The 27759-nt window shown below is 32.7% G+C and overlaps 1 protein-coding gene across 1 annotated transcript in view; it reads right to left on the bottom strand.

Moving 5' to 3' along the window:
- LOC129229258 (NPC intracellular cholesterol transporter 1-like) overlaps positions 1-27759 on the bottom strand; it is a 117421-nt gene that overhangs the window by 62750 nt on the left and 26912 nt on the right. Inside the window, exons 5-6 of the mRNA XM_054863528.1 lie at positions 22765-23275; positions 5588-5867 (exon numbers count right to left, since the gene is read on the bottom strand). Of these exons, the coding sequence (XP_054719503.1) occupies positions 5588-5867; positions 22765-23275 (791 nt within the window). The remainder of the gene's footprint in view (positions 1-5587; positions 5868-22764; positions 23276-27759) is intronic.

The raw sequence follows: 27759 nt of genomic DNA, 5'->3' as shown, positions 1-27759 counted from the left end.
CTGCATTGTGTTGTTTAAGATCTGCTGCCTCTGACCTCTGCTATCACTTTCTCCAGAGTAATCTCCTTTACTTAGCAAAGCCTCCTGAGTTAGTCTGTTTTAACCTTTAAGTAACGATTAAAATAAGTCAAATTGTGATTCATTACTAATTTCGGTGTTTTAATGTACTTTCAGTCCCTCTCCAAACTGTCACCAAAGCTGAAACATCTTCATGCGTAGAACCTGAACCAGAAACCTCTAGTGACATATTAGATAAAAATGAACCAGAAACCCCTAGCAACATATTCGATAAAAATGAACCAGAAACCCCTATATTGGATAAAAATGACATTACTTTGGGAAGAAATATAGTGATGATGATATTTACTATGTGTTAAGAAATAGGTGATTACCAGATGAGCTACACAAATTCCCAACTAGCGGTAAATGTAATTTAAAATTTCAAAGGAAATGGCTGCTAGAGTTTCCCTGGCTGATATATTCAAAAAAGTTGGATGTCAGTTCTGTTTCTTTTTCTGCAAATCAGAAGTTGGGAAAGGAAGCCATATGCTAGCCAAATCCCTTGTTGCAACCCCTTTTAGCAGGTGGAAAGATGCCAAAGAGCAATATCGCTATCATTAGGAACTAGACTTCCATAAGAAGGCTTGTGTTTCTGGTCAGAATTTCGTGTTCACACATGAAAAGAAAATAATGCCAATTGATCTCCAGTTGGACACTGTGAAGCAGAAGAATATAGAGAAAAATAGAAGAGTATTAACTTCCATAGTTAATTCTATAATTTTTCTTGGAAGGCAAGAAATTTCTTCTCGGGGTCATCGGGATTCGGGTGCCATAACATTGCAAATGCCCACAGAAAATGATGGAAACTTCAGGTCAATCTTACGCGTTCGAGTGGATGCCGAGGATATTCCTTTGAAAGAACATCTAATTTCACATGGAAAAACCAAATACCTAAGCCCAAAGATACAGAACGAATTTATTGAGACATGTGGAAACATTATTAAGGTCAAATTAATTGATGAAGTAAATGCCGCTGAATGCTTTGCCATCTTAGCAGATGAAACATGCGACATCCCAATGGATTAAACAATTTTCCCTATGTGCTCGCTATGTGAAAAAAACGGATAAAGGAATGATTGTAAAAGAAGATTTTTTGCAGTCTGTTCCTGTGTATGATACAACAGGCGAAGGACTATCAAGCACTTTAATAACCGAATGCAAGAAATTAGGTTTAAACCTAAATTTCTTAAGGGGTTAAGGGTATGACGGGGCATCAGCAATGAGCGGTCAGTTCCAAGGATGCGCTGCTCGAATAGAACAAATTCACCCGGAGGCTTTGTATGTTCATTGCGCCAGCATTCATTGAATTTGGCAATCAATGATGCTTGCTCTATTCCTGGCATTCGTAATGCTATTGGAACTGTAAAAGAAATTATAACATTTTTCAGATCATCTCAAAAGCGCAAAACAATTTTGAAAAACATGATTGAAAAATTAGAATGCGAGATCAAGAAACAACGACTGAAAAAGTTGTGCGACACGCGTTGGGTCGAACGCCTTCAATCTTTAATTGTTTTCAAAGAATTTTTCGTGCCAATGTTTTATGCGTTTGACGATATTCAAGAAAGCTTCGAATCAGAATCCTCGCAAAAAGCTTTCATGTTTCAACAAGCATTGAAAAGTGGGAATTTTGTTGTTGCACTTGTTGTGCTGAATAAAATATTTCCGTTGACGCATAATCTTTCTGAATATTTGCAGAAAGTAAATATTGACTTAGCGTCTGCCATTAAAATGACTGAGGCAATAATTGAAGAATTGCAATCCATGCGTGAAAGTTCAACTGAAATTTTTCACGAATTGTTTAAAGAGGCGCTGAAATTGAAGGAAAAAATTGGTGAAAATGCGATACAAATTCCGCGAATAGGGAACAGGCAAACACATCGCTCAAATATTGAAGTCAATAGTCCTGAAGACTATTTTAGAGTATCTACTTTTATCCCATTTCTTGATTTTTTCTTTAGTGCAGTTAAATAGTAGATTTATAAAACATAAAGACATTTTATGTAATATTCAAAACATAATACCATCTAGAAAAATAGCACTGCAAGAGGAAAAGATAAGAAGCACGGCTCAAGTTATTTTTGAGAAGTGGCCGAATAGTATTAAGTCTATAACTTCAGAGATATTTTGTAATGAAATTTATTTATGGAAGAAAATTTATAACTGTTTTCCATTTCAATCCCAAGAATTAATTATTCATTTTGAAATTTGTGAAATGTTCTCGTTTTTAACCGAAGATGCGAGTCCAAAAGAGAAAAATGTATATTTTAATATCGTTTGTTAAAATTAATGTGATTCCAAATGACATCATTTGTATAAGGATGCCCTTTAGAATCATTGGGAGTTGATGCAGTACAATAAATGATTAAAACAGAATAATCTGACTATTTAATTAACACACCCGCTTGAGTCAAAAGTTTAATGTTTTCTAAATTACTCTGTAAAAAAATTCCAAAACGTTAAAGGTTAATTCTTTGGAATGTTTGGGGATTTCAGAGGTTTTAACCAATTTTCCCGCAAAATCAAGTATTTTCGCTGAAAAGTTTTTTGAATTACAAAAAGATGCACAAATGCAGACTTTTCACTGGTGCGAAAAATTTTTTGCTACCAGTTTAAAAATTGACTGAGCATGTTTATCAAGTCAGACTGACTAAACTCCCAATGGAAGCAAATAAGTCACTGGATAGCTGCACCTTTACGAGGCAGGAATCGCAGGCAACGAATATGATTGGTTCTTGCTTGTAATTTTCATGTAGCTTTGACCATGGTTGCTCCAACGCTTCTGGAGCTTTCTTGGTAAATTAGGAAGGTTCTAATCAAATACATTAAACTTGTTTCATTTTTCTAGAGGATTCACTACTGGCCTTAACAGGGGAGATTTCACAATATTTCAGAAAGGTTACTGACTTTTATCGGAAAACGTTCCCGGTTTTTGTAAGATATGTTATTGGTTGAATTTGGGCACATCAGCTGCCTGAGATTTTCCAGGAACGTTTCTAAATCGTTTTTACAGTGTATGACTTTTAAATTGTTTTCATGAATTGGCAACAGTCACATCCTTCTGTACAGTACCAAAAAGGAAATGACAAGAAAAGTTTGTATATGTTCACTAGTTAGACGCTTTCATTTTATAGACTGCTATACACTTTTCATTTAAGCCCTCAAAAAAAAAATCTAAAGCAAAACCGAATACCTTTTATTTTTTTTTATATATACATATCAATAAAAAAATTTTAAGGCCATGTAACAAATGTAATTTTTTACTGATACTATCTATTTCTGATAATTTCATTTTGCCTAAGTTTTTGTTAAATGGCCAGACTACCCTACACTACAAGGACAGATATTTGCCAACTATGGTAAGTAAATAATCATTTATTGATGATAGTAAACAATCTTTTCTCACGGCTTATGCAAAACAAGTGCTATTTCATGAAAATCTTCATACTCTAATTCAGTGGCATTTAATGTTTTCAATTTATAAAATGTGTTTAGTTCTATTAATATCCTCTTTGCATTATTTTTGGATAAATTGTTCTGTAATATTTTCAGCAGTGCCTTCATTGTATTCTTCTTATTCAATGTCTGATGACAAACTACCATTCATCACAAAATAAATTTTTTATCAATTGTTAAAAACCAAATTTCTTTATTGACATGTTGATAAAATAACTTTTTTTAAAGTCGCAGATTATAATAGAAAATAACCAATACGAATTTCAGGAGAATGTAAATTTCAAGAAAAATTGAGCATTTACATTCATCAAGTCTAATTGAACTGTATCTGTTGATACCAGTTCGAATCATCATACTTGAGGAAACATAAAAGCCTTAAGTTTAAAATTGAGTCAAAAATAGTTTAAATAAAATATTTTTATGTATTTTTAAATTGTACAAAATGAAATCATACTAGTAATTTTATTTAAACTGTAATAAAAAATATACTTTTGTTTTGGCATAATTTTGCTGAATGAAATTATAGGAAGCAATTTTAAAAAGATGAAACTAACAAGGCTTCTATTAAGTGGTAAGAATTAAAAAAATCTGTTTTAAAAGAGGAATATACGAATGTGTATGCCATCAGAAGCAGGCTTTGGTGTGCCAAAAAATTAATTAATATGATGGCATCAACCGGGAATGAAAGATTGAAATAAATTAGAAACATACTTAAACTTAATTTCTAACTTTTCTTATTAAGTTTAACAAATTAACGAGCTAAACGAAGTAAACTATGCTGAAATGTAGACATTACAGGAAAAATCAGACTAAAAAAAGTTTTGATGACCCCCCCCCCCCCCCACACACAAAATAATCAGTCAGTTACACCACTGATAGCTGCCAACATGCAAGCTTAAAAATCTTACAATGTACACGGTGGTTATATTTCTACGCTTTTTTGAATGTTATAAAGCAAAGTACTAAAATTTAAAATTTTATAATCTTTTCAAATCCTTACCTTTACTTGATCTGTGCTTCTATAAGCAAAAATAAATAAATAAATTTAAAAAAAAGGAAATATATAAACTTTTATTTCTTTGAACTTAAACTTTGAAAAGTTGCTGACTTCGCAGCTTTCAAAAATTGTCTATAAAAAATTTGTTCTAAACAATAGTATTTCTGTAAGTTCTTACAAATTAAAATGTTCACCATGCTGTTATCCGATAAAGAAATGCGCAGTTTTCATATACATCGTACAAATCTGCCATAAAACCGTACAATCGTGCAAAAAGTCTTGAAAATTTTACAATGTACAGCTAAATTGTACAAGTTGGCAGCTATGCATATATAACAACTTTGAATTTTTACATTATTGAATTACAATACCAAACAGAAATTATATACATATTTATTCATTAATATTAATTGTGTGCTATTAGTATAACTAAGGTTAACTTTTCACATTTAAGCTTATTTTCGGGTTTTTCACTTATGTGCAAATCTCACTTGTGCACAAAAATTTTGTTGTCCCCTTTGGTCATGTATAAGTGAGAGATCACTGCAATGCACATATATACATAGAGACATCATCAATAAACTCAAAAAAAATTTAAAAGCAATTAAAAGGGAAATTTATGTGGAAATTTGAGTGATACATTCTTGGTGAAGCCAATACTTTCCTTTCATTGTACAAGGAAGCCAAAGGTGCTTGTTTCTACATCACTGGAATAGTATAGAATTTTAATCAGGAAGAATTTTCAGGCTAATCTGAGATTATTCCGGATAAAACGTAAATGTGGTTTTTTTTTTTTTTTTTTTTTTTTTTAATTGAATATAGCTTTTTGCTTAAAAATGGCCAAAAAGCTTTTTAGCCAAATATAATTCAGTTTTTATTGACAAAACACTCTAAGCGTTCCTCACTTCTCCCCCCCCCCCCACCCCCCAATACAATAAGGGTTCCAGGTCCTGCATACGCAAGTTACGGTAACTTTATCTAAACAGATGCATGTAAACAACCCCATAATTACAGCATATCAATTAATTTGAAGGAAAAAAAAAACAATAAGAGTGATACTGTAAAATACCTCACCCAAAATGTTCATCAAAGTACTGCTTTTCTTCTCTTGCATGACTACTAGGTGCAGACCACAGTTCTACAGGATCAGTAGTGACGGTGAAGAAAAACAGACCCAACGAAAACACAATGCAAAGTGCCAAGCCTATCAATAGCACAGGAATACAGTATGTTGCGCAAATTACACCCCACTTGGTGAAAACACTCTTAAGCCATTCATCAAGAGAAGTTCCCCACCTTTCACATGCAGTTGCTTTCCTTTCATATTTATCCACCAATATCAGAAACTCTTCATCTGGAATGGGAAAAAAAATACTACATTCCATAAGTAACAACAAAAAGACTTTTTTTCTTTTAAACTTAAAAATAATGTCAATCTCTCGTAATACTCTCCAGTTTTTTTTAAGCCCACCCCCTCCCCCCACCAGAATTCTATGATTAAAATTAACTTTTAACTAAGAAATTAAGCAATAAATATGCAAGATGTCCATTGTTTTTTCATCCTCCCTTAGTATGAGGTAAAACACATCTTAAAATATTTTTCAAAGGTGAAACAGTGACCCAAAAACCTCCAGGTGCATTAAGTCTTGCATATAATATGACATAAATGTGCTTTAATAATAAAATCTAAATATCTTGAAAGTATCTTATGGCAAACTATTAAGGAAATAATTTTTGTAACGACAAAATATAACAAAGTCAAAAGAGTTCAACAATTTCTCAATTCAAAATAATTAAAATTCTGGACAGAGTGCCAGTGCTGTAGTGCTGATATTTTTCTTATCAGAACAAATGTATAGAGGAAAAATTTTTTCAAAAATCAAACAGTCCCCACCATGTTCACAAAATCACATAGCACAAAATCACTATTATAAAGACGTTATTTTTAAGATAGTTTAGTATCGCTTCTTGAACACTAATAAATATGTTGTAACTCCATTTAAACCTTAACTCCTCTCTATATGTTATCACTTAATTTACGTTAGTCAAGCTCTTCTAAGTTTAGTTTCTAATGTTATAGTGAGTGAATCTAGCCACAGATAAGAATATTTTATTGCGCTTACGTTCTAAGATTGAGTAGCTGTGAGTTGTACGCTACCTAATAAGTTATACAGTATTCATGTTTCTCAGTATTTAGTGAAGTAAATAAATTAATACAAAAGTAACAAATCTAGAGTCTCTACAAAGTATAATAATAAACGTAAAGTGTTTCTTCGCTACCAATTAATTAAATATTGGTTATTAAAGAATCATATTAAAAAATTAAAAATAAAAACTTGAGAGGATTTCTACTGATGCCACTGTTTGCTTGCTACTCACGTTTGCTTTTTCAGATAATAGTGTATCTATCTAGACACATAATCATTGTTTTTTTTGACAATAACATTGTACATAACACCTTGTACATAAGTCCTTGCTTTAATGTCAAATTGAAGTCCCACTATGGTATTTGATCTCCTTTACCAAAAGGCTAACTTTAGATGGGCCAGTGTGTAGATCAGTAATTTTAATTAACTTAAGGCATATTTGAGCATCAGTAGTAATTGCAATTAGCGTCTTTAAACCCTTTGTAGATAGGTAAATGGATATGTTTCTTTCTATTTAATTGTGTTTGATAAATTTCATGTAGCTTTTCACATTTCTTACAACAAAAATTTCTCTTTCGGTTCTTGAAATACTATTTAAAACTATGAAACAGATTATTTGGTTTCTAGTTTTGGAAAACCTAGGGTCATTGATACCAGCATAAAGCTGATTTCTGAAATCTGTCCGGGGAAATTACTGGGATAGCTGTTAAAGATGTAATCTTAAGCAGAACTATTAGGGAACCTGCAAAACATCATAATTTAGTCACATCTGCATTCCATAACAAAAACCCAAAGTAAGGAACCTGATTCCAAAAGTAATGCAGAAGAAGTTCGAAGAACAAAAGTAATTAAAAGAAAAAAACACTGGTGCCATGGAGAATTAACAGATGAAGAACAAGTACTCAGTAAATATTCTTATCTTCTTAAAAATCCATTAGGGAGTGTCAGTTTTAAAAGCAAGAGCACTGGTAGTTTCAATAGTTTGCCAAACTAATGCCACTTGGTTGAAATATGAATGAATATGTTGGCATTGACTGTGTGTGCATGCAATCCTTCAGATGGCACTATGCAATCCCACAGAGCTGATATTTGACCCACTTGAGTCAACTGAGATTCTTCTCTGTTGACAGCAGGGTTCATCGATATATCTCAGTTGATATGTATCTGATATCTACTGATGCATCTGGACAAACTTATGGATCTGATTATTTTAAATACTATAGTAAAACAATGCATTTTGGAACGCAAAATTAAATTTAACACTAATGTTCATAGTTTTGTCACAGACAATGCTGTGAATGTACAAAAAAAAGGGGGGAACAAGTATCAATAAGTGATAGTGACATCGATGCTGGACATTAATTATGGCTGTTCTGCACACATTTTAAGTCTTTTAGCAAAAGATTTAAGGATTACCAATGTAAATGCTGCCATTATAAAAATCAATAGATATTTCAAATATACTACTCACTTGACACATGTTTGGTATAAAGACATTAGGGGGAAAATGTTAGTAGTACCTAAACATGTGTGAAATAATATCATGTTCAATTCCACAAAGCCATTTCTTGATAATGAAGAAATGCTTGCACAAGTCTGTCAGGATCACAAAGATGACATTGATAAAGATATTTTTGTTTAGTTCATGTCTGTAAACCTGACAATTGTGTCGATTATCTGGACATTCTAAAACCTATTGCAAATGCATTAGATATAATGCAAAGAAAGCAATATATATTAAAACCAAGGGCTCTGAGGAAGAGTTTGACCTCAAAACCCCCCTTGTCGCACAACTACTTACGGCAGATTAATAAATTTCATAATATGTATATGTGGCTTATCTCATCTGGCAGACAACAGCATCTAAACCAGGTCCACTAACCCGAAATCTCGCAGACACCCAAATACTGCACCAGGATTGGAATATATTTGACTCCTATCACATCCTATGCACATTAAAATATGTGTTGGAGAAGCCTCAATGTTGTTGCACTTCGTGCAAAGGGGATAAACTTTCTGTCCTGCCACATGACGTTGGGCACGCAGATGACCTGAACGCACCCTGGCAATAGTTGTCTGCTAACATCTACTCTTAGCCTCATGCAATGCTGCGCCAGGACGATCACAGGCATACCAATCATGCAAAGGGGCTCTTTTCCAGAAGGAACTGACATCTACTTTCAGCCTTGAGGCAATTTCAGAGAAAGAGAGACAGCCATCACCAGTATAATCTTTAAGGTTGGCCTCCTTAGCCAGTACATCTGCAGACTCATTACCATATACTCCCACATGTGAGGGGATGAGGAAATTTTACCAAAAGCTGTATAATATTTACAGCTGCTCTATTACCATGCCTCCACCATTCAACCAAGTGCTGAATGGAGCTACGGCTATTGCTCAGAATCCATGAGTCTGAGCAGACTCCCACATTTACACAATGCGTCAAAGCCTCCTCAATAGCAAAGAGCTCAGCACGGAAAACTGAGCAATAGTCAAGGTTCCTCTCACAAATCCTGCCGCTCCCCTGCCTGATGAAAACTCCGCTACCTGAGATAGCTCCATCGCCTCTGCTGCCATCAGTATAAATCTGTAAAGCACTGTTTGGAATTTCATGTATAATTTCCAGGGCAAGCTGCTTGCAAAGATCAGTCCGAAAAAAGACCCAATCAGAGAGCAGGAAATTGATCTCACTGCTGCAGGCCAGAGAGACATATTCAACATGCACCTGTAGCCTGCCCTCACTTTCAGGCGGCTAAGCAAGCTTTCCCTTTTGAGATGACGATTTTTTTTCCATATGTGTTCCGTTATGTATATTCCATAATATGTAGTTTGTAATTTGACCATTTTGTTAAATTTTGTGTATAATACTTACTATGTATTTACTTTGCATATTGCACAGTGTAAATTAAAGTGTAATTATATCTTAAGAGACCAACTACTTTTTTATTTTAGCTAGTGTAAAAATTAAATATGAACAAGCAGAAACTAATGCCTTTCGCCGTTGAGCAGAGTGCTAGCTGGTGCTGCTGATTGGGACCAGCACCATTCTAGGAGGATCAGAAAAAGGACTCCCGAAGTGCAAACTCAGGAAGAAGAAAATGTATAAATGCAAAAAAAAAATTATATACCAATTTTTTTTATTCTCAAAATAAACTTTTAAATATATAAACTCTCTAAAGTATGCATTCAGAAAAAAGAAAGCAAATAAGGAAGTACAAGCTTCCTAAAATTATAGAGACTGCTGCTTACCATTAAAAGCTCAAAATTTAGGCATTGAAAAAGTTTTTATGTCCTTGTAACACTGGAATACAATATTGTTTACCATTTTTTGTTTTAATGGCTTCACTTTTATCCTTTATTTAGACAAAATTTTCTTACAGAAATGAACTGTCAGTGTAAATCAGTGCAGAATCGAGTGTGTAAATCTTAACAGTAATCACAGTAGCATCATGGGGAGGGGGGGGAGGTCACCCTTCAGTAGGGGCAGGGGTGGGGTGTATTCGAAATGGTAAATTTCTTATCAAAATTCATGCCCAATTTTCATAAAAGTCATTGCACTTGTAAGAGAAGTCATTAAAAACAATATCAAGTTTACTAGGGGTAAAGACAAACATGAATCACCAATTGACAATATAACAATCTAAAGTGATAGTTCCAAGGATGGTTTAGTGCACTTGTTTGATTCAGAAAGATCAACCAGTATCTGCTGTGTCCAGAAATCTGGCAGAGTGAATAAAACTATGAACAAAGCATTTGGTCCAAAAAGATGTATATTCCCTGAATAATGATTCATGTACGGCTTACAGAAATTATGCTTTGGTTCCAATACAAAATGTGCCTCATCAATCCGTATTGCTCTGCATTAAAATAAAAAAGAATGTACTGTTATGGGAAACTTAGATTAGAATAAAAATTCCAGGCCAGTGATATGATGATGACCTTGATGAAACTTGGATAAATGCTAACCTTTCTCCAAAATCACTAGGGCCAATTCCATGGGGCCCAATGGAGTTGCCCCCAACCCCCAATAAATTGTGTGGGTGTGTCTTTTTTTTCAGAGAAAGTGGCAAGTGGTGTCCCTTTTTTACCTTCCTGCCCTTAATCTTTAGGTTTAATTATAAAACTATAATACCGGCCCAAACCAAGCCAGAATGCAGTAAAAGATCATGGATATGACAGCGGTCATACAAAAAGAAATATTTTGTTGCGGCTGTGAAAAATATAGTCTGCGTTTAAAAAGCAATACCTGTCAAAAAAGAAAAAAAAACCTAGTAAGAAGAAATTTAAATAGAAAAAACTGATGGAAATATTTCGTTGTGACTGTGAAAAATATTGTCTGCGCTCAAAAAGCAATATCTCTTTAAAAAGATAAATAAATAAAACCTAGTAAGAAGAGATCTAAATAGAAGAGTTCAATTGGCAGTTTTTTAAATTATGGTCTGAGTATGATATTTTGTAAACATGTTTTGGCAATTTGTTAGAAGTTACAGTTTAGAATATTAGAAAGAGCGATTTTGACGAGTTTGTAAAATAATTTTTTTAAAATTTTCTTGAATTTTCTTTCAATCTCGCGGAATACATTGTTTTGAATCAGCAAAATTTCACGCCACCCTAATTGCCAGATTGGACATATTCTGCAGCCGTGCAACACTGACTGTGGGCTGTGCCTGAGACCAATGGACAAGTTCCTTATCAAGAGAGCATTCAGTGAAGTCGGGAGTAATCCAACCCCAAACAATTTTGAAGCAGGTCCTATCACATCGTCTGAGCCACCTATTAAGAAAAAAGCTAGTAAAGGAAGGACCTTTCAGACATTGTGGGTATATTCATTCAAATGGATGGAATAGAATTCCAACATTGAAAAGGCTCTTTTGAAAAGACTTGTAAGGAGGCCTTGCCAAAAGGTTGACTTTCTTCTAGCCCAAAATCTAGTGCACATTCACTACAAAGGGATTTTCAAATTGGAAAAAAGCACCAGAAAAATTTTGTGCACATGAAAATACCCACACTTATAAAGAAGGGGCAATGAGACTTGCATTGCTAACAAAGCCCAGCATAGCTGTTCCGTTAAATGACCATGCTCTCATTGAGATGAACAAAAGCAGACCTGCCCTATTAACAATCTTTACTTCATTGAAGTATCTTTGCCGCAAAGGATTGGCAATTCGCGGCCATGAGGACCTAAATTTAAGCTTTCAACAACTTTTTGAGTTGAGAAGAATGGATATTTCTTGACTTGATGCATGGATGGATCGGAAAGGATATTAATGGTTGTCGCATGACGTACAAAATGAAATGATACAACTGATGGGGGATGCAGTCCTACATTTAGTAATTCAAAAAGTAAAGTTATGCAAGTTCTTTGCTATTTTGGTTGGCAAGACAATCGATATATCAACACACGAGCAAGTTTCCTTTTGCTTGATGAGTATCGATGACAATTATGATGTTTTTGAGGAATTTGTAGGTATTTATGAGATTTCAGATATCAAGGCCAAGACCCTGTGCATATATTTGTGTTTTTTACTAAAGTTCTTGTTTAAAGGAAAGGCCTACTTATGGGGATCTAATTTCATGTGGAAATTCAGTCATAAAAATAGTTTACAAAAATGTCCCTTAAGACAAGTGAAACTGTATAAATGAACCAGAAAATTAAACTTCTCTTTAGATTATCTTCCTTTGAAAACGCTACATCTCATATTGCTAGTTTGTGTAAATTATACACACCAGAAATAAGAAAAAATGGCATTTTAAAGGAACAAAAATTAAAAAATATCCCATATCCAACTTCACCGGGAGGGAGTGAGAGACCCCAGTGGTGTCTGCCCCCCCCCCCCCCAATAATTTTTGCGCATTGGCACCCCTGTCCAAAATATATTAGGCATTCTGATAGCAAAGGAGGATGAAAAATTCCATTCTGAAAAGGTTCTCGGTTGATTATTTCCCATTCCAAATCTGCTAATCAAGGCTCTATTCCCTTAGCACAATACTATTCCAGTGAAACAGTGCAGTTGACTACCAAAGAAATGAACAGCGAAGTCTTTAAAGAATGGTTCCTTGATTTACTACAAAGAGTAAAAGAGCTACACATGTGCATGTGTCATCGTAATGGACAATGCAAAGGACTATTCTACATGCGGGGAAAAGATCCCATCTACAAAAACAAATAAGACTGACAGTGTGGCTTGCCAAGAAAAAGTAGCACTGTATTAACGTTGATTTTCAATTGAATGAACTTTAAGCACAGAGCAATTGCAATCGTTTTTTATTTAACCACTGTATACGCTGCAAATGCTAAGTGGGGAAATGTTCATAGCAACGAAATCAGGACACCGAGAAGGGGAAAAGGGTGGAGAAAAGGGAAAGTTATTTGGCCTTGACACACAGATTCTCGTTACATTGACTCTAGAGTAACCAGAATTCAGCATTGTCATTCAAGTATGAGATTATGAAAATTGCGGTTGATACAATGCCTTTTACTACAAGTTATGTAGCTGTTATGATATTTGAGCAACAGCTTCACAAAAGACATATTACATTGTGTAATTAAGATAAAGGTCTTCAAAAATACCCGAAATTCACAAATCCATTACATTAGCTTGCAATATCCTGCAATACAATGTTAAGGCAAAGATGAATGTTCCATAAATGTTTCACAACATAAACCAAAAACTAGGCAACCACAACGAATAACAGTGTCATGCATGAATAATTATAGTTACTGCATCATGACAAGACTCAATAATTATAGCACAATACTGTGATTTGGAATGCTACTCAACCAATTTTTGGTAGATCAGTATGGAAAATGTTAACCAAAATGTTAGGCCCTCATTTGGAACTAGAAAGTTTCAGTAGAGAATTGCCTTTAATTTCAAAATGCTTTTAGGAGGCAAAAATATTACAGAATTAGATATCTTGTAATCATCTTTTGTAGGAGGTGTTAGAACATTTTGTCTATAGAAACTTTATATAGAACTTTACTTCCATTTTCCTACTTTACAGCTCACCAGATGTCGCCATAAGCGAATTTAATACATGCACTTTATATTATTTAATTGTCACGAAAACGAACTGTGCAATTCTCTCCCATCAGCCATCAATGCAACAAACTTCTACGCACTACCGAAGGTAGGCGATTATGTATCAATATATCTTTTATTTCATAATGTAAATTATTTGTAAATATATTCATCATATTGTAAACTGTCTTAGATTTCATTACATATAAATACATTGCACTTGAGTCTGGTTATTAAAGATAACATTTGATTATGAGACTGAAGTGATTGAAGATTTCAATGTTTAGTATTTAACTTCAATTAAGTAAATTTAAAGCAGTAATTGTTTCAAACTGAAACTTTACCTTTTTGAAAAAGTATAAGTGATGAAAAGGCTGATATAAAAAGGTGTAAGTCTAAAAATGAAAATATTGTTTTTTAAAGAAGAATGTTTTGCTATAAGTATTGTTATTATACAAAACTGTATATTTTATGTACGTTATTGCTATATTTTATACAGCAATCAATAATTAAAATATGCAACTTCGTATAGTATATATATATATATGTATATATATATATATTGTTTTTATATAAATCTTTAAATTTGTCACAATGGCTCAAAAAGATGCTGTGTATATTGATAAACTTAATGATGGCAATTATTTAATTTGACAGTTTAAAAATGAACAACTTTTAATTAAAAAAGGCGTAGATGATGTAGTGTGTGATGCAAAACCGAAAAAGGTAGATGAAAATGGTAGAAAGATGATAGAAACGCTAGGGTCTTAATGTGACTAAATTAGCCAATTATTAGCTAATTATTGCAATTAGCCATTTGCAAATAATACATGCTGTGCATTCCAAATCAGCACAAGAAATTTTGGAACATTGCAATCCATACATGAGAGAGTAAATTTAACAAATAAGTTATTTCTTCTTAGAAAATTATATTCTATTAAATACTACGAAAACTCAAAAATTCGAACTCATATCTCCGTAGTATTGGAATTATCGAAAAAATTGAGAAGCACTGGCAAAGAAGTGAAAGAAAATATTTTAATAGCGATCCTGTTATGTTCTTTGCTAAATTCATACAGTAATTTAATAACTGCAATAGAAAGTAAATCCGAAAACGAATTAACTTTAGAATATGTAAAAGGGAAATTATTAAAGGAATATATGAATATATACACGCATATAGAGTAGAAGTGAAACAAATTCATAATAAAGTAGACTCTATGGCTTTGAAAGGAACCAGTAAAAGATTTACAAAAAAGTTTTGTGTTATTTGTAAAAGAAATGGTTGTGGCCACTAGATGGCACCATTACACAGCAAACTTACTTTGGCATGCTTGAAAGCTAAGCTGGCGAAGTTTGTTTAACAGAAAAATTATGTTACAATATTTTGAATATCATAATAATAAATTCAAATATGTTGTATAAGAATCATTCATTTAACGTTGTTTTTAAGAACAACTTTACTAATTTATAAATGTGCATTTTTTTTTCTTTAATGTATTAACTGTCCTCAATAATAACTGTAACATCAACTGATGTGAGTCCAGCTATAAAAAACGTGTTGTAAACAATGTTGCGTTTACAACACACAGCGTGTCGAAATGCTCAGCTGCTAGTAATTGCAATTAAAGATTTTTGAGTTCAAGGATTATAATGTATTGATTTTTAGTTTTAATACATGCAACCTACACTTGCAACTTACCAAATGGTAAGATAGTAATAAAATAAACATTTTTGAGATCAATGCTATTATTTAAATAGAGAAGATTCTACCGAAAGAAAACTATAAAATAAAAACTGTCACTAACAAAGGCAGATTTCACAGAGCTCAACGTCATGACAAACCAAATAATTCTAACACAGAAGTAAACGAAGCAAGTGTGCTTGGGAATCTGAGACCATAAATAAAGGGGATACTTACTGCAGTGAGTTAAATGAATCTGTGTTAATAACAAATGCATTTAGCACAAGATACTGAATTTTTGATTGATTTAGGTGCTACTTTACATATGAGCTCTAATTTAAATCTTTTCGGACAATTAGATAAAAAATAACAAGTAAAGTGTGACTATTGAAAATGGCGAGAAACTAAAATCTCAAGGTGGTTGGTGATGCAGGTTTCAAAATAAAAACTTTTAACAGCAAAATAAACAGAATAAAGTTAGAAAAACTTTTGTATGTACCAGATTTAGATAGCAGTTCATTTTCTCTTAAAGCGTGTACAGACCACGGTTTGTTTGTTTAATTCAAGAATGATAAATGCACAGTTACGAAAAATAATAAGATAATACTGGAAAGTAAATCAACTAATAGTTAAAATAAATTGGATATTATTGCAACTGATGAAAGGTCGTTTACCGTATCTGAAACAGATGTTACTTGCTCGGACTTTAATTGTATCTTAAAATGGCATCAGAGATTAGGCCACAGAAGTTTTAAAGTGATAAGGAAAATAACGAAGGATGATTTAGCAAGAGGAATACAAATTAAAAACTGTTCACATAACCTAGAATGTTCAACATGCATTAAAGCTAAGTTAATGGAGAAACCTTATCCTAAGAATTCTAATTATAGGACAGTACAGATTTTGAATTTAGATTTAATCCATACTGATTTAGTAGAACCATTTGAAGTTGAAAGATTAGGCCGGAAAAAGATATTTTTAAACTTTTATTGATGATTACAGTGCCCGCCACTAATAAAATCACTGGATTATAAAATCAGCCGCTTTATAAAATCAAATCTGGAAGAACAGAATCATTACTAGATCAAAATATGTTAGAATTATCCTTTAATAAAATCATCCTCACCGTTTTATAAAATCAAACTTTTGGAGAGCATATGCTAATTCTTCTCTGAATAGAACCAGGATTTCATTTTTTCTTTCAAGATATTTAAAACAGTGCAGCACTAATAAAATAACAAATTCACATAAACAAAAACGAAAAAAAAGGCGAAGGTTGTACGTTTTTTTTTTTTCTTGGGGAGTTGAATGAAAAAAAAAAGAAGAAGAAGAATGAAGCAGCCACAAGAGAACTGTTTCAGAGCCATATATTTAGTTGGTGCTGCCTGTTTCCACTTCGCAGATCTGTTTCGACTTGCAGCCTGACCACTGAGTTTCAATCAGTTCGTGCACATTCAGCTATCTACAGGGGTTGACAGTTCATTTTTACAATTAAGTTTAAATTGTTAGCTAGCAAGTCGTGATGACCTGAGTGTGAAAGATTAATCCGAACTTTTGAATAAGTATGACAAGTTTCCTAAATGTAGTTAGTGTGATACTGCAATTAAATTAGGGATTTCTCAATCTTTACTTTCAAATTCTCTTACTCAAACAACAGTAAGTCAATATTTTAAATCCCTTGTGAAATTTTAAAAATGTACCTTATGTAAGTTAAAATATCAACGGTATTTTACAACTGAACTAAAATAATACAATACAACTAGACTAAAAATAAAATGCAACTAATCTTAATTTATTCCTTTTTTAGAGTATTTATACTTGAAAACCTTATTTCTTTTTCAGTGCATGAGTGCCGGTTTATAAAATCAGCCGCTTTATAAAATCAAATGTCCTCAGAATGAATGTGATTTTAATAAGCGGCGGGCACTGTATTTGCAGTATACTCATGTATATTTTCTTTCTTCAAAAGATGAAGTTTTTGATAAATTCAAAGAATATGTATCTTCAAAAACTAATAAATTCAGAATGAAGATAAAAGCAATAATATCCGACAATAGAACAGAATACCGTAACAAAGAAGCAGAAAACTATTTCAAAGAGCTAGGAATCTCTCGTGAAACCGCAGTACCCTACTCACCATCTTCGAATAGAACAGCTGGAAGCAAAAACAAATCCCCTGGTTTGTTAGAACATTTTTGTCTACAGAAACTTAATGTAGAACTTTAATTCACTTTACCCATTTTACAGCTGACTAGATGTTGCCATAAGCGGTTTAAAAAAAAAACTTTATATAAATAAATTGTCATGAAAACGAACTGTGCAATTCTCTCCGCTCAGCCATCAATGCAACGAGCTTCTACACATGACCAAAAGTAGGCGATTATTTATCAATATATATTTTATTTCATAATGTATATCAATTATAAATGTATTCATCATATTGTAAACTGTATTAGCTTTCATTAAATATAAATATATTGAACTTGCGCTTGGTAATTAAAGATAACAGGAGGTCTAAAATCCCCAGAAAGAGAAAAAAATTAATAGGGCAAGATTGATGTCAGAAATGACAGCAAACCTGATTTTATTTATCATATATAAAGGAGTAGTCCTAGATGTGCTATGATAAAACAACCTCTTTTAAGCAAACCACTGTAAGATCAGTATGATATTGTCAACAATGTTTCATTAAAAATCCAGTCACTGATATGTTTAATAATTGGTGTATTTGGAACAGCTCTATACCATATGTTCAAAATTGAATGGCAGAACCATGGTGTGCCTTATATCCATCTTCTGTAGTGGTCACAAAATCAAGTCCATCATCATTATATAGATAGTGTGATTTTTGCAGAATTATCATCTGTGGGTGTGGATCCAATATAGCATGAAGCAGTGTTGAAACACATGATTCATGGTCCATGTGCCAAGTCAAACACTAAGTCACCTTGCATGAAGGAAGTAAACTGCACAAAGAAATGTTTAAATACTGTCAAAGGTATACATCAATAGATGATTATAGTTATCCCATAGGTTGTTACCAGATAATGGTTCTATGACCATTAAATAACAACCAAAGGGTTGTTCTCTATTATCCAAAAAATTATCAGAAAAACAAATAAAACTGCAAAGGGAAACTTTAAACATCTTACGAGATGGAAGGTGATAGCCTTTCTTACAAAACAAGTTGTTTTTGAGATAAGCTTCTTAATCACTATCAAAAATATGAAAGAAATCCTTGAATGCATTTTTCTCAAAACATGAATTTTACATGTTCATGTTCCTTTTTCTCAATATCTTTCAGAATTACAGAGTCAATTTAGAGTTACAGAGACAGATTACATTTCTTGTAAAAATTAATAATATTCTATAGAAATATGATAGCTAATGAACTTTACTTAAACTGTTTTTTTAAACAAAATGCTGATAATTGAAGGCGGTGAAAATTTAATATGAAAATGTTTTTGTGTCTTCAAGTTTTATTTGGCTTTATAGATGGCACTGAAAAAAATTTCAATGACACTGCAGACAAAAAATCTTTTTTAGAATTCCATAGATGTAAGCAAAATGGCAATATCTACAGTTGTATTGGGTATCGAGTTAGAACAGCAGACAATAATTATTGGAAAAAAGACCCTAAAGACATTTGGCAGACTGAAAAATGTGTATGCACCAACTTCCAAGATTTGCTACACTTAGAACAGTATTTTTACACATTAAATACCAAGCCCCTGAATCAATGGCAGTACTTGGGAAATTGAAGCAGGCTAAGGATAGACTAGAATATGCCAGGAAAATAATTGATGTAGAATATGCTTACCATAAGTTAATGCAGCTTCCTTTGGAATTGAGATGCTAGTTCAATAATTGTATCAACTAATTGACAGAGATTTTAGATCGGATACAGTGTGTAAAAAAAAGCTATATGTTACGTATTGTTGTCACCAGAGGTCAGCACGTCTCTGTCCGCTCATCTGCCTAGGTTTTCACTACGTCACGGACCAATAAGAAGCGTACCTGCCTTTTTCGCGAAGGAGATCGAAAATAATTATCTTCTTTCTTTTTTTTTGCCTGAAGCCTGAAGCGGTGTTTGCTTAGAAAAGATGTTGGTGTGTGTGATTTTCGAAAGTAGCTTTGCTGCTTGGAAGAAAAGAAAAAAAAAAGTGTTTGTCGTTTAGATTAATGGCAACTACGTAAAGTTCTACACGATATGGATATAGTCAAGAATACTAAGAAAAGGAAATGTTGGAGATGTGTTCTAGAAGAACAATGATGAAAGATTGAAGTTGAGCACTCTGTACAAGGAAAATGGCTACCTGTACGATGACAATAGCTATCTCCTGGCGTCCGCATAGCGATAATATTCGCAATTATTCAGTTTTGGTGAACTCCCCGAATTTGCGACAGTGATCATCAGATAAAGGTACTGACGTTCTCCGTTTTGTTTCATCGAAAAAAAAACCTTGCTAGGAGCATATCATATGAACGATACAACCATGCCATTTTTTTTTTTGTACGTGGAACACTCTGTTCAGCAAACTGTTTTTAATGTGAAAGTTCATCTCCATATTCGATATATCAATTATTTATAGTTCAGTATGTTGTTTATAGCCTCATAATAGTCCGGGTGCACCCCTGTTTAAAAGTTCAAATGGATACAATCTAAAATATGCAACAAAAAGAAGTGCGGTAAGTCAATCCTTTGCTCCTCATTATTTGGTCTGATATTTATTGTAATGCATGCATTCCATCTTTTTTACAGCAATGTATTGAATATACGTCACATGGCCATAGCCTGGGCTTTATATGCCCGTTTCAGATATAGACAAATATTCGTTTATCACTTCTCCAATTCACATTTTATTGCCTCTCGTTAACAAACTATGTTAACATAGTGCATAAAAATTGTTTGAATATGACAGATTAAAACGCAAAGGTCTTAGTCAAAGTAATTCTACTAGTGTGGTAGCTAAAGGGTTTAGAAGCACAGATAAAAATGTTAGACCTAAATATATGAATAAATCACAATCACTTGAAAGAAGGAAAACTATGAAATGTTTCACATGTGTGGCCGAATTGTTATTCTGAAGAAAAATGACTCTATTAATAAGAATTTTTCATCAAAATCGGACGCTTTCTATGTTAAAATTCCAGTAAATACATGTGATGCAGAAATTAGGTATCATAAAAAAATTGTCAGATTCCAGAGTGTCCCATCATTTTATTGCTGAAAAGTTGTTTCTAGAAAATTTTCAACCTTTGAAAATGATAGTTGGTTCTATTAGTGAAAAAGTAGAAGTTTATGGTTTTGGTTCAGTTAGGCTAACCTTCACGTGTTTTGGTGAGAAGAAAAAGTTATCATTAAAGACAGTGCTTTGGAAACCGTCCTATAAAAAAAATTAAATATCTGGATGTCAGATAAATTTACATAAGTAGTGGTTAAAAATCAGAAAGGGTTAAGTGAAATTTATACACCTGAAAACAAAAGTTCGTGCTATAGCTTATCTAAAGAACAACTTGTACATCTTAAGCGCTACTATTAGTTCGAGAGGTTGCTACTAAACAACATTTTGCTTGACATTAGGAAAAAATGCAACTTCAACGGCTTTTGCAGGTATTTGGAGTATTTTGCAGGAAGGAAATGGAACCATGTCAGTTAATACATTTGAGTGAATAGCCTCACTCAATTTTCAGTTTTAATTAAAAAATCGACTATGACCAGTCTAGTTCGACAGTTGCTTTGCTGGTCATTTTTTTCGTACTTGTACAGCTTAAAACTTGTAAAACACAATCTTTGTACAATATTTATTTCAAAAAACCTTAATGTTAGTACTTTCTTTTCATCATAAAATAGATAAAAACTAGCTGAATAAAAAAGGGTTTCCAAAGGAAAATAATTGAAACATTAAGCAAATAATTTTGATCATCTATAGGCAATAGAACTTCTAACATCATGTTAAGGATATATTTTAAACATTTTTCTTGCAACTAAATATTCACAAAATAAATTAACAGTTCTAACTAGATACATATAAATCAAACAAGTAGCAACTAACAATTTTTCTAATGAGACTCTAAAGAAAGCATAGCCTTTGAGGGAGTTAAATTTTTGCATCAAATGCTCACCAGGATGTGGAAAAAGATTACTTTCTTAGCATGGGCAAACTACTGCATGAAGAAAAAGTAGAACACTTACTTTCCGTAACAGTAGTACTAGTTTTCCTTTTCTTTGTAAATATTGCTAGGCAACCTTGTAAGGGGACACACTAGTTATAATATACTTTTCTAAGTAAATATTTTTAATTAACAAAATATATCAAAATTCATTACAGATATCTCATTAATATTGCTATTAGCAATATCTGTTTCCTCAGCAAGATAATCACAAGATCTTTGCAGTAGTTTTGCACTGAACAACAAAACCTTGAATATTATATGCAATTGGCAGAAATTGCTAATTTTGTCTTATTTTTTTAAAAAGTTCAAAAGCTTTTGAGGTCTTTAATTACGACTTTTACTTTGAGAAACTACTAACAGAAGTTTAATGTTATTTTCATAAAAAGTTTAATACAGTCAAACTCCTTTATAACGAGCCTGAAGGGACTGCAATATTTTGTTCGTTATAACCGAGTGCACGTAAAAACTGAGTTTATGAAAAATCATGAAAATTCATACACACTTGATTATTATTATCATTGTTATTATTTCTGGTTAATTTGTCCTGAACTGCCTTATTGTCACATAATATCTTTCTTGTGCAAAAGAAAAAAATCGACACTTGCACCTCTGATTTCGAAAAAAGGTTAAAGTTTTTCTACTCATCAAAAGCCATTGACATTGCAGATGGTTCAGTTTTAAATTCTTATTTTGTCATTATCATCGTCGCTTTCATTATTCTTTTTTTCATCTGCATTTGCTTGAATCTAAACTACAAAATCCTCAGAAGTATACCTCGAAAGTGATAACATTTTAGCGTCAAACAAATATTTATTATTCAAATGCTTCTCTACTCCACAATTTTTTTTTTTAAAGAACCGTCATCATTTGTTCTCAGGATGCATGACTCATCACTGACTTTCGGTTGACTTCAGAAAATTAAAAAAAATTCTCCAAGAAAGGATAAACTGAGCTGAAAGTCAGTAGGAATGTTATGAATCACAAAAATATTGCTCCTTAAAAGCGAATTATGCTCCCACAGACTTAACATTGTTCTATATAACCAAATCTCCCGGATTTCCTTGTTAAATCTGGGTTCTCATAAAAACAGGGCTCGTTACAAGAGAGTTTGACCGTATGAAATATTTTTAATAAGTTTATACTTAATGCTTCCATCTAATGAATTAGCGATCAGTATTTGAAACGCAACTAAACAAAGAAATGAAGAATCAAACAACATACCATCGTCTTTCTTCCGAGACTGTACGACGACAAATACGGCGACAATTATGGCAGTCAACACAAGATACACAACGAGCATGACTCCTTCCATAAATGGCAAATTGATGAACTTCCGCTCATGTGCATCAGGTACAGCAGGTGGCTTAGGGTGGCAAGGACAATCAACACAGGAACAAGAATCACCGCCAGGAGAGACAGCTTGAGAACATGGAATAGTCGTTTCATTCATTGGATAAAATATGGTATCATTGACTGTGACATTACTTGCAGTTTCAAAGAAGAAATTGATTCTGTAGGGGGCTGGGGGGCTGCTGCCGAAAAAATAGAACACTTGATGAGGAGTGCAGTCATCCGAATGACCACCACATATGGCACCGATAGCAACACTGGGTAAGAATCCAAGCTGCACATTTTTACAAGAGTCAAACATGCCTGTAGCAAAATCTTCATTCATGTAGAAATCTAACATATTTACAGATTGAACATCCTTTGAAGTCGTATAGTTACTGACCTAAGTTTAAAAAAAAAAGATATTATTGGGTGAGATTTAAAAAATGCAAGTTTGGCGAATCAATAAAGGAACAAAATTAAACATCGTCGCCTCAGAGTGACTAATCACAGAAATAACACTAAGATATCCTATTGTTGCTCTGAGGCGATGATATATTGAAATAGTATATATTCAAACCAGATCTTTTATTTAATGATTGAAAGAAATTTACAATTTAAGATCTTTTAGAGGAGGAGTAAAATTATTTACTTCCATCCAGGAAAACTAACTGGTTAAACAGGGTTACTAAAATAAATATTTGCACAATTATTGCAGACATAAGTTTCAGGGGACTGAATATGGAACTTCATACATAAAACTTTATTTTATAGAAAAAAATAACGAAAAATAATTTATTTAAATAAACACACTGCACAATAGATAAAGACAAAGTTACAAAAAATTCTCACTTTATTTAAGATTAATAATTGGTTTTTCATCACTAGGCAACGAGTATAACTTTTTTCTTAAATAAGATAATTTAATACTGACAAAAAACAAAACTTTCACCTCTGGTTGCAAGGAACCTGATTTTTCAATGCAGAGAAAGTTTTGATCTTCCACTGCTAAACAATGAAAAAGGTTTCTTGTAATCCTGAAACATGCAAATGCAATATTTTTGGATATATATGCCTTAATAACGCTGGTTTTATCATTTACCAGTTATTTGATGATTCAGAAGTTTGCAATATTTTTCCTATTCTCTGCATAAAACATAATAAAAATATGAAATATATTATGTAGGACTTCTGATGACAGAGTCAGCCTGCTCATTTTGTTGAATTACAGTTATAAAAGAAATTATTTTATTATCTTTACCTACATGCTGTCTTCACATTGCAATAATTAACTAATCTTTTCTTCAAACACTTTCATTGTTAGGAATGGCACCTGCATGGCTCTTATAAACCTTGCACTGAATCATGGATTATGAAATAAAAGATACTAAAGTACACATTTTCTACATAAAATACACAGTCTGCTCAGTTATTCCACAGTCAGTGGTGTGCTAATTCTACATTAGCTACCAATTTGTTTGGCTCTCTTGGCTCCTTTAAGAGGTTTTCCGCCTCCAGCTCAGTTACTTACCATTCCAGGCTGATGAGTGCTAAAAAGCATGAAACTGCAGTCTTAGAATAAATAACTGAGCTGGCGGTGAATTTTATATAGTTCTGCCTCAGCCCTTTATTAGGGCGGTAACTTTCTGCAAAAGATTTTCTAGTTACATAAAATCCTCTCTTAAATGCAAGAAAAAAAATCATACTACAAGCATGCAATATGTTTGTGGTTTTACGCTTTACTGAAGCTTAACTTTTAGACTTAATTGTTTATTTAACAATGTACATCTTGCACATAAGGTTGCATCAACAGCACTCTTATTTGACAATTTAGACTATGATTACAAAAGTAAAATCTAATTTATTTTTTAGGTCAAAAAGTTCAATCTTTACATCAAAAACCTTACATATTTCAACAGAGAAAAAAACAAAATCTATTTTTTTAATCCCCTTTCCATTAAAATACAAAATTTGTGCAATGAAGCGCTCAAGAAGGGGATAAACTTATTTTTTTATGCAGGCTTAATACAGGATTAATTTCTAAAATTTCTATCATTGCTCCAGATCGTTTATTTATTTATTTATTTTTTATATAAAACAGTGCTTCCATAAATATATTTATTATGAAGTATTAAAAGCATAATAAACTAGCCATAGAAAAATTTAATGTTGCATTTTGAAGCCTGAGCGTGTAAAAGATTGCAGAAGACCCTATATAACTGTAGCCCCATTTTTATCATGCATGAACGCAATATGTATGAGTAGTATTTTGTAACACTTTTTCTGATTTTATTTCTGATATTGGCCATCAAGTGGCATGTATTTGTGGCAGAAAACAAAGCAGCAACACTGTAGATCTAGATTTTATGACTGGTAGAAGCATAGATGTTATTGGTGGGTTTAGCAATTCTTCTAATAATGTTCTAGTGGTTTGGATCCCACTTGAAGCTGTAGGTCTCCAAGAGATTCCTATTGCCACTTCAAGTTTGGTTTAGCCAAATATAATTGCACAAGATGATGGTCCCTACATTGCCCTTAAAGTACCCAGCTTTCTAAAAATGAGGCAAACTAAGCAAGGCTAGCATAGGTAACAGAAGCAAAATTAACATTTGTTTTGCATTTGCTTAACTCTATACTTTTCTTGCACATTCTACTGTTTCTATAAAGCTTCGCAATATTCCAAACATGTTAAGTATACTAAAGTAAATCATTTGAAATTGGAATTTATTAAGACTCCACCAAAAGTATTCTGTTTCTTCTCACCAGGAAACATCACGATCAAGGAAATTCAAAAAAATTCCAAATTGGTGGCATTTGAAAGAGCATTGGAAAACATGTTTATGGCACTGAAACTACGTGCCCTCGTGACCACGTTATCGAAATATGATGTCTTAAAAATTGCCGAAATTTTTAGTAAAGTCGCCAAATTTAGCGAGTTTTGTTCAGAAATAGAAGGTACGGCGCGAATTCAACATCTGCATCTGACAAGACATTTCACTTCCATATTTGGTCACCACCAAAGCGGGTGAGAAATATCGCATTAATTCTTTACTTGGGGTGACTACCATGGCGCGGGGTGTCGTGGCACAGACTGCGGCATTGAAATTTTTAGGGGCTTGTGTTCCGGGATATTAACGTTCAACTGTATAGGGGAAAACGCCACAGCCCGAAATATTTGTTTTATTTTATTGTAAAAACAATGGAATTTTTTGTTATTCTTAAGACTGTTAAAAAACTGATGTTTAAAACTTTTATGCTTCTGCGGGTGAAATATTTCCACTGAAAGAGTTTATTCGATGATGAAACTGTTTTGAAAAAAATATGATATCCGTAGAGAAACGGTAAACACACTTTAAAGTCTTTTTTTTTTTTTTTTGAAAAGTCGTAAATCTGAAGTCTTCAACAGTATCTAAATACGAAGAAAAAGACATTTTTAAAGATTTCAAACCATGTTCTCAAATTTAAAAAAAAAACAATTTTTGTCAGTTATTTTCAGTGTGTTTTTCGTTATGTGTATCGTTTTCAAGTTATGTGTAAACCCTCTAACAAGTCAAATAAAAAAAAAACTGTATTAATTTTTATTTTGCTCGAATTTGAATTCCCTTGATTTTAAATTAAACATTTTCGCTAGCAGTGGTCAGACAATAAAACTTCATGAATGATAATAACTTTTGAAAAAATAAATAAGAGCTGGGATACTACAATCCATGCTCATGTTCTTTCAACATCAAAAACTATCCATTTTATTTTTAATATATAAGCTTTAATAAGCATGTTTTTTTTACTTATTCATATTAATTCTCGTACATATTTATTAATTACTTACAACACATTTCATTACAAGAGTACAAACTTAAATTAGTTAAGTAAAACACACTTGAAATGCACTTAAATTCTGAAATGCATTATTATCACGATTACAAAGTTAAATCCTACGTTCAATTTCGTTATAAAGTTGTAGCTCCTCTGGATAAAGCTCTCTAGTTTCCATTTCACAGGCTTCATAGTTACTTTTTAATTTTACCCACACAAGTAAAGGGTTAATTCGAAACATCGTTTACGCGCTTTGCAGATGACCAGAAATGGAAATGAGAGTCTTGCTAGACGCAGGCGATGAAATCACGTGGTATTTTCCATTTCTTGCCAAGTCTTTAAATTTGGCGAATTTTCGTAAGATTTCGACAGACTTTGACCCCCCATATCTCAAAAACAAAAGGACGAGGGCACACAATATTTGGGTCAAATTTTTTTCTTAAGATACTCTTTCGAATGCGACCATTTTTAACTTTTTTCATGATTACTGAACTCGTGATGTTTCCTGGTCAGGCTAATCAAAGAATTGGAAGTAAATCCTTAATAATGCAATTCCATTTAATTTTCCACAGCTTCACTGTGACAGAACTTCCCAAAGATCTGGACATTCCTTAACTTCAAAAACATTAAATTATAATAAAAAATCATCAAAACTAATTTTCTCATTTAAAAGTAATGAAGCTGTTCTTCGTGTTCACACAGATTCATTTTCCAAGAAAACTTTCGATTGAACTTTAGTGCGTTTTAAGCACATGAGTAGAAGAGGTATTCTCCAGTTTGTTAGTCACGAATAGCATTTGTTTTAAGTTGTAGTGTTTGTTTTAAGTTACCCTATTTTCCAGGTTTTCCCCACAACTTTAAAAACTTTAAGGGAGGTTGAAAGCAATCCTTGCGTTTGAGTAAAGCACAAATTTTCGATATTTCTTTTTACACAAAAATTTCCCTAATATTACAAAAATATAACGCCTAATGGTTAAAAGTTGGGAAGTATAATATTTACATGCAAATTATGAATACAAGCAGCGATAAAATTAAAAATTTTTAAAAACCCTGACTGAGTCGCAACTGTAGAAT

Source organism: Uloborus diversus, chromosome 9 (assembly GCF_026930045.1).
Source record: "Uloborus diversus isolate 005 chromosome 9, Udiv.v.3.1, whole genome shotgun sequence".
In the NCBI taxonomy this organism is placed as follows: domain Eukaryota; kingdom Metazoa; phylum Arthropoda; class Arachnida; order Araneae; family Uloboridae; genus Uloborus; species Uloborus diversus.
This window is presented reverse-complemented; position numbering and strand designations above follow the sequence as displayed.